Source organism: Ochotona princeps, chromosome 15, assembly GCF_030435755.1.
Source record: "Ochotona princeps isolate mOchPri1 chromosome 15, mOchPri1.hap1, whole genome shotgun sequence".
Taxonomy (NCBI): domain Eukaryota; kingdom Metazoa; phylum Chordata; class Mammalia; order Lagomorpha; family Ochotonidae; genus Ochotona; species Ochotona princeps.
The window spans coordinates 41298866-41308109 of record NC_080846.1 but is presented as its reverse complement, the minus strand read 5'-3'; the positions used below and the strand labels follow the sequence as shown (position 1 = coordinate 41308109).

Here is a 9244-nt window from a genome sequence, read left to right as displayed (position 1 = left end):
AGAAATAACAGAATCTCAAAGATCTTAAAGTAACAGAAACATTATTTTTTAACTGGAAACAGATTGAAGCCAGGAGTTCCTGCCAGATCTCCATATGGGTGAAAGAAAACCAAATACTTGAGCCATCTTCTACAGCCTTCCTGGTACATAAATAAGAATCTCAGCCAGAGTTGAGTGGCCAGGACTGAAACTGACTTCAATATGCGATGAAGAGCTCCCAAGATGCGATTACCCAATACGCCACAACTCTAACATGTTAATTTTAAATATTAAAGAAACAGAGAGTTGTGCAATACAGAGACAAGTTTCCAAAGGGAAAATGAACTAAGAGTGAATATTGCCAGAAATGCCATAGAGAACCATTTAATAAAAGGGGCAAGGTAGTATTGTCAAATAACGTGGTTGGTTAAAATAAGTTAAACATCAAAATATTTCTACAGATTAGTGTTCATGAAATCACTGCTGATTTTTAAACTACTTTTAAGGAAGTGATATGGTTATATGTAATTTGGTTGGTGAAGCATGAAATAATGAAAAGAAAGTTGTTAAGATGCAGCCAGTATACTACTAATTATCTACTATCCACACGGAGCAATACTTGTTTGATGAGTCAGTGATGAAATCAGTTTGGCAGAAAAGTGAAATGAAGGGAGTCTTGCACAGATTTGAATTTCATCTGTTGTTTATAGTTTGAGGACTTAGAAAATGAAGAGAGGGAGGAAGAGGGGAAAGAAGGAGGAGGAGAAGAAAATGAAATAGCAAGATAATCATGAGAGTACAAATGACTGTTAGTTGTCTTTTAAAATAGGAATGCACCTGATAAACTGCTAAGTTACATGTTTGAAACAAACCCTATATAAACATAAACGGTTTTTCAGTTCACAGTTTGTAGCTAACAAAAAATGAAGACAAGCATTTTTGTAATAATTAAGACAAACTAAAGCCAACCCCATGAGAAGTCCAAACTCGACCACAAGTGATAATCTCAGCTCTTAAGTGATCTGCCATGGTAGAGAGAGGAAAAAGGTAGTCTTTTTCCAAACCTTCTTTTGAAGTCAGTCTTCTCCCTTTGGCTGTGCTTATCATTGCTAAAACTCATGTGAGCATATTTGAATGGGACATATACGTTCACTGCCAGATCTCAGAATAAGCTGGATTTTGAAAACCAAAGGACTGCACTCAGCCAACAAAGTAACATTCACAATTAAGTATTTTGGGCTTGTATCCTTTCTCAAAGGCTTAACAAATTTATTCTTAAATATAAGAAATGGAAGACACATTATCTTGGGAATATGTTATGGAAAAAAAAACGGTAGCCGTGTAGTGTAATAGAATTTCTTAAAGAGTACTAAATGCAAAATATGCATTATAATGAGCTTTTGCTTTGGATTAATTATTAAAAGAAATAGAGTAGGAAGTGATATTTTAAAATTATTTCTATAAATTGAATTATGATTGCATGTTGATCATCAAATTCAGGAATAATTCTCAGAGGTCATTTAAAAAAAAATTTAAATATGTATTTCTCTTTTCCCACTTAATGCAGTGTAGCATCTGTTTTATGTCAGAAATGAACAAAAAATGTCCAAATAAACAGAGGACATTGACCTTTATTTCTTTGTATTCAATTTAGAAGAGCATCATCAAGAAAAACAATGCTGAAAAATCTCTTTGTTATACTTGACTTTAAAACTGTCTTCAATTTTCTGTTGTTAGAAGAGGCCTTTCAGTATATTACAACATCTGTTAAGCTGGGAATTGGGAGTAAAACTACCCTGAATTATTGCTATAGATGGTTAAACTTAAAGCAAGAATTTCCGTTACTGATTGCTGAACTGCCTGGGCACTGAGGTGCTGCGGTTGTCGGAGGGGTTAAAGTTTAAAGTTGGAGCCAGTGGCGCATACATATTACGGAGGATTTATAAAAACGCGACAGTGGAGCTTGGGTCAACCCATTACTATGAACCAACAGTGACCAATAGAAAAAGAATAAGAAGACCCAGGGAGGCTGAGGTAAGCCCTGTCAAAGTGGAAACAATAGACCAAAAGGTGCTGCTGGTGACTGCTGAGAATAGATGTTACTCCTCTCAGAGGCTAAACAGCATCAAGAAAAAACAAGTTCTTTTACTGAAAGTTTATAATTATTAGTATTGTTTTTCCTCTTAGCTGATTTTTTTAGCAAACCTAAGACACAGGCACAGGACTCAAGGGATAATTCCTGGAAGGCAAGGTAAACTACTTTGCAATTTTTCTAAATTCTGATTGATCAGATGTGAGTATGAAAATTCAATAAACTTAAGTGAATCCCTGCTCTGAAAGCAATTTTTAAGTGTCTCTTCTGGAAGATCTCCAGAATGGTGTTCTTTAACTATAGGAAATAAAACAGCTTGCAAGCAATTTTGCACTTGTCATTTTGTGCAGTTTATTGGCAAAATGCAAAGACTGGTATTTCAAAAATGAAGTTGATTTGATCTTTTCTGAAGAAATCATTCAGTTGTATGTTGTCCTTACTAGCAAATGATTTTACTATATGTGTGCTCTTGATAATGTTACTATTTTGATACACATTTATATATAACATGTACACTATAAATATATTATTATACATAAAATGCAAAAATACATATTTCCTGCTTAAGTAATTATTTATTATTTGTGCTTATACTCTTTGGTGATATTCAATGGGGAGAGTTTATATGTTTGAAATGTAACAAACAATTGTAATTCATAGTTTTATTCAACATGTAATTTATTATGCTTGATATCAAACATATATAAGAAAGAGTATACAATTCAGATTTTAACTAACCAACGTGATTATGTAGCTTAAAAGTACTATTGTTTCTAAAATAAAACTTACTTGAGGTGTTCAGCAACAGGACAAGAGTTTACTAGTGATTTTTCTTCAGGTCCTAGAATCTTCTGTCACAAGAAACTGCCAAACTGTTTCTTAATTTTTATATTTCTTTGTTTCAAGAGCCAAAAGGTTGGAAATCTCATCCAGATGTTCTGTTCATTTAGCAGTAAAAGTAAAAGCATATGCCTTCTTCTTAGGAATAACACAGACTCTCAATAGGAATTATTAAAAATCACATTTCAATACTGTTGTGTTCAACATTGGTCGTAAGTTCCCTCAGTTAAATAGTTTGAAATGGAAAAGTACTTAGTGCTGCTAAAATTTGCTTTCCATTTCTCAGGTTTCATTGTAATTGGGTTAAAGTCAGAAAGCTGCAAGTTGGTGAAGTAGTTCAAATGTCTGAAAGAATGATTTGCTTCTGATACCTACTAAATGAATTCTATTAACTGACACCTAAATAAGAAACTTTCTTTTGAGAAAGCAATGCCCATTGTTCATTTCAATTCACACAATTATCCAAAGGTCAAGATCCTCAAATGTAAAACAGTCCTGTCTCTTATTTTCTAGGTACCAGAATGGCAACTACCATTGGTTTTATCATTTGGGTGTTATTCATAACAGATACTGTGTGGACTCAAAGTGTGAGACAGGCCTATGAAGGAAATGAGTCAGAAGATTGGAGCGCGGATGACTTTGATTGTCCCATGGAGTGCTTCTGTCCCCCCAATTTTCCCACTGCTCTGTACTGCGAAAATCGAGGTCTCAAAGAAATCCCTGCTATTCCTTCAAGGATCTGGTATCTTTATCTTGAAAACAACCTGATAGAAACCATTCCAGAGAAGCCATTTGAGAATGCCACCCAGCTGAGATGGATAAATCTAAACAAAAACAAAATAACCAACTATGGAATTGAAAAAGGAGCCCTGAGCCAACTGAAGAAACTCCTCTTCTTATTTCTGGAAGACAATGAGTTAGAAGAAGTACCTTCTCCACTGCCAAGAAGTTTAGAACAATTACAGTTGGCTAGAAATAAGGTATCTAGGATTCCTCAAGGAACCTTCAGCAATCTAGAGAACTTGACTCTTCTTGATCTGCAGCATAATAAACTGTTAGACAATGCCTTTCAAAGAGACACCTTTAAGGGCCTTAAGAATCTTATGCAGCTCAACATGGCCAAGAATGCCCTGAGAAATATGCCACCAAGATTGCCAGCCAACACAATGCAATTATTTTTAGACAACAATTCCATTGAAGGAATACCAGAAAATTATTTTAATGTGATCCCTAAAGTGGCCTTCCTGAGACTAAACCACAACAAATTATCAGATGCAGGCCTCCCATCAAGTGGCTTTGATGTGTCGTCCATTCTGGACCTTCAGCTCTCTCACAATCGACTCACAAAGGTTCCCCGGATCAGTGCTCACCTGCAGCACCTTCACCTTGACCACAACAAAATTAGAAGTGAGTACCCATCAAGGTGTGCCCGTCACTCAAAGGCTAAGTCCTAACAGCTATTCTGGGTCTTCTTTAACAGAAGCAATCGTGTTCCTCCCACTCTTTCAGTGTATTTAAGTGTACTTATTTGCCATCATTAACAAGTGCCTACTCACAGTTTTCATGAACCAAGAATTGTAAGCCTTCACATTGAATATTGAAAAGTGAGCTTAATCAAGTGCAGAAGGCTATTATCTGTTGCAGAAGTTAGCGTTGTTTATTGGAAGAGATTCTGCTACTTTTGCCTCACTGAGTAGGCTGCCTTAAGAAAGTGTACAAGGCACACGTGGCTTAATGTCTAGTAATAGGAGGAATATAATGTAAGAAGGATTAGGAAAGCATTCTCTTCTAAAAATTGTAATATAGCTGATACATACGCCTTTCACAAGTCTCTAATTGTAGTTCCTAATGAGAGTGGGTCTCTCAAGCATTGTGCAATGTTGTAACTCCATCCCCATAATTTCTAGCTCAGTAGGTAGGTATGAGATTTTCATTTCTAAGCTCCTATGTGACATAATTCTGGTGCCCTGGGAAGCAAATGATGAGAACCATCCTTGTAACTTAAAATTTTACTAGATTGAACTGATATCCAATGTCCTTGGAAGCCGCTAACACCTTAGGACTCAGTGATAATGAATAAGGTAAAATATCCTCTGCTTTTTTGTAAAAAGCTTTTGATGAGAAAGTTAGGGATGAGTGAAAAGTATTTGGAAGCAGAAATGTCATTAGGAAAAAATGTAGTTATCGAAAACAGATGCTTTCGACATTAGAAATAAATGTCACTGCTTTATAATCATGCACAAGTACAGGCTAGACCTCTTTGTTGAAGTGGAAAATAGTTTCATCCAGCCACAGAAGTACTGGTGTCTAACACCTATGCATGTATCTTCAGTCATGACACAAGCCTTTGAGAAACGTAGTGCTGGGGAGATTTCTCCTAGACTGCCCTTCAAACTGTATTCTTAAAATGAGGTTCACATGGAATGGTTTATAAGACAGTAAGATCAGTCATTGTCAGAAGGAAATTTTGACAGACTATAACTAAAACCTTTAAGCAAATAATCATACATAAATATAATTTAAAAGAATAAACTAATATTTCCACTGGCTGCTACACAGTTACTCAAGATATCTATATCTATATATATATATATATATATATATATATATATATATGCTACACAGTTACTCAAGATATATATATATATATATAATAACAGCATAGTTAAGCATGGGATCCAGGAATTGAATGGCAGGCTGCCACCAAACCAATTATTTTTCCATGATGATGAAACATTGTTTTACCCATAGTCAAAAGCAATAGATGAAATAGGATGAAAAAGTTTACAGATTAACCCATTTAGTTAAATCAAATAGCAAAACAGCAGCACATCCCATGTTGCACAACAAAAGCCTCTGCAGACATTAGCACTGCAAAGATCATTTCCAGTGATTCCCATAGAGCTCCGTTTGTGAACTCTAAGTTTCACTTTGAGAATGTGAGAATGAAGTGTTCAGGTATGTATTAAAAACATGGCTGAGAAGCACAGAACTCCTTCCACCATTTCATTTATAGGGCTTTCCCCAGTGTTTTCTCGTTCAATTCTATTTATCAGTCACTGTAGGTTGTCATACACCAGAATCATCTGCAGAGCTGATTAACACAAATTGCTAGGTTTGTGACACAGCAGGGAACCTAACAGCTTAGTTCACAGGTAGTATTGTTGCTACTCATCCATGATTTGAGAATGGTTGATTTATACTCCTAAGAACTTTGTGGGATAGTATCTGGAGTTTCTAAGGAGCCAATGGAGGTTAGTGAGGTAAGAATATTTGCCAAGGGCAGAAGGACATATTCAGTAGATAGAACTTTCCATTTTGCTTTTTCTACTCACAGAGCATAACAACACTTATGTTCAATCTGGGAATCATTTAGAGAAAAATCCTATCAACAGAGCTCAATAACAACAACCATTGAGTTATTTGCTTCTTAATGTAGATATCAGATGTTGCCTTTTCTCTATTCCAAGAGCATAAATGTACAATATAAAAGATCTGGCTGACACTATTGGCTTACAAAGTATGCCATACTGTTACATAACTGTAAAAATACTTAGTTCTGCTTGTCATATAATCTACTCTTACTGTTAATAAAATGGTTTCCAGGAAACACAATGTTTATACAAAGAGTTCTCAGAATTTATTAGAGTAAGAACCTTTCTCAAGCAGAGCATACTTCTTCTGAATACCTGAGAGTATTTGGTGAGCACTGATGTCTATTCAAATAAATCACTTCCTGGTGCTCTCTGATTCCATGAGTAATTTATAAATGTAATTAAATGTAGGACACTTCTTTCCACTGACTCAGACATGCACTGTTTTTAGGCATGAGAGAGATAGCAATAGGATACATAGTCCATCAGAAGTAGCAGCATGCCCTCTCCAGTACACAAGGGCTTCTGTGCTGTAGGAAAAGGATGAGTCTGAGCCTCAGGGATGCCACTCATTCAGTAAAATGTTTCTTACACATGTTCTTCTTCTTCGCAAAACCATTATGTGCACAAGAACCAGATGAGGATAGTTGTCTGACAGCCTGTGTGATGATACATGTGGAAAAATAATTTTATATTTGTGAACTACTATACAAACGGGAGTCATTATTTTTTCAAGTTAAAAGAAATCATGAAATAGTCTATAATCTTAGCAAAGAAACCTTGCTACTAGCATGAAAACTTTCACATACTATATTAATGCTCCAATGGGGCACCTATGAGGAATATTGCTGCAGTTAGGTAGACCTAATCACAGAAGACCTCTTGCCCAAAACACTTCCCAAAAATTTGATGTAAGCCATCAGTTTGCTAGTTTAAGAGGCCTTCACTCTTCAATTCTCCTAAATCTCTAAACAGTTCTCAGGGCTAAAGGGTTTGACAGGGCAGGCGCAAAGTTTCTACAACTCTAACCAAGTGAAAAGGATGGTAGCATGTTTCCAGGTTGAATTATTTATAATTAATTCTTGGCAAATATTTGTCTGATTAAATACATTTAAGTGTAGAGATGGAAGGTTGTTATCTGTATTATATATGTGAGATATGCTAATTGCCCTAAAGTCTGGTGGTGTACAATTTTGCATGTTTTGGGGTGATTACCAAGCACTCTTTTCCAAGTAAGACTGATTTTCTACCTCCCACTTCTTCCATCCATTCATCCACCTACCATATAGTTACCCATTATTTAAATACCAGGGTTGAAGTATTGTCTGCAATTCTGTTGCCCTCAGTATCACCTGTCTTATGCCAAAGTGACTTAAACGTACTTCATACTGTCTGCAAGGTTGGACGACAATGATATACTGACACACCTTTATTTCTATCACAGATATTGACAATCTTTCTAGTGTTGCATACTAATTAAAGCAGAACAGGAAGTGAGATGAATCTATATATGTTGTACAACTTTTCAGGGTTACTTTCACTGAAAAAAGTTTAATTTCCACAAAAGTGATTTCTGTCACTACTGCTTTCACATATACGTCATTCGGCCCTCCATGGGGAACATTGATATTTATTCCCAACTTGAGACTCTGTTGTGTTATACTTCACTCATTCATGCAATCTTTGTCTCCATAGGCGTGAACGTCTCGTTAATATGTCCTACCACTAGCACACCGCATCCTGAACGAGATTCCTTCATTCATGGACCTCAGCTTAGCTACCTCCGCCTGGATGGAAATGAGATCAAACCTCCAATCCCAATGGATTTAATGAACTGCTTCAGGCTCCTTCAGGCTGTTATTATATAAACACAATTTCATTAAGTCAAAAATAGGTCTAATGCTGCTGACATAACTTCGTTACCAGTCATAGGTTTAACACCAAAATCACATCTTCAGCTGCTGTTAGTCACTATTTTCACTTGTATGCGTTTTATTTTCCTATTGGAAAATACTTTTGCCAGTGACATACATGGTTTCTCAATTTTTTGCATAATTAATAAATCAGACACAGAGTTAAGATCATTTATCAACTCAAAGACACTTCTTGCTAACTCTTTCAGCAGCTTGTTAATTAATATCAAGTAATGTCATTACTTTTTATGCAATAAGAACATATTTGTGTTTTTCAAAATCGCTTATGCAGCTACATTTACAATATAAACACAATAAGCAAACAGACTTGAATAAAGTAAAAAATTGAGATACATCTTTATAAGGATATGATGAAACAGACAGGTTGCTGTTAAGTCATTTTTAAAAAAGCAAGTTTGGCATTTAGCTCAACAGTGGGTATGAAATGAAACAGATATTTCATAAGAAAGTTGAAGTCACTGAATACCAAACAGAAAAGGGCACTAACACTGTCTGATTATTTAGTATTTCTTGTATCTTTTTTATATAATTTTGCAATTATACAACTCAAATTTTGCATTTATTATACTACATTTCTAACAGAATCTTTGTGTCTTACCAGTTAAAATTCATTTGAACTAGAATTATTCAGTGCTTACATTTGTCAGTGTTCTGAATTTTCCTGAATAAAAAGAATGAAATTATTATAATTGCCAGTTGTTCATATTTTTCTAACATGAATATTTGAAATATGTCTTCTCCCTTGTCATCTCTCCTATCTTTTAAAAATTTTAATTATTAATTTTTACCTATTTGAGAAACAGGGAACTGGAGCTACATGGTTGGTTAAGCCCCTGCTGGCATCCCTTATGAGCAACTGGAGTCCTGGTAGCCCTGCTTCAGACCCATCACCCTATTAGTCTGCCTAAGAAAGTGGAGATGGCTCAATTGTTTGGGTCCCAGTCACTCTCATAGGAAACGCATATGAAATTCCAAGCTCCTATCTTTGGCTTGGCCCAACCAGCCTTTCAAATAGATAAGTAAGT

The 9244-nt window shown here is 35.5% G+C and overlaps 1 protein-coding gene across 1 annotated transcript; it reads left to right on the top strand.

Annotated features, from left to right (window-relative positions):
- Positions 1–3432: 3432 nt before the first annotated feature.
- KERA (keratocan) lies at positions 3433–8153 on the top strand. The gene is made up of 2 exons (XM_004583258.2): positions 3433–4318; positions 7981–8153. The coding sequence occupies exons 1-2, from the start codon at positions 3433–3435 to the stop codon at positions 8151–8153; spliced, it is 1059 nt and encodes a 352-aa protein (XP_004583315.2).
- The last annotated feature ends 1091 nt before the right edge of the window (positions 8154–9244 follow it).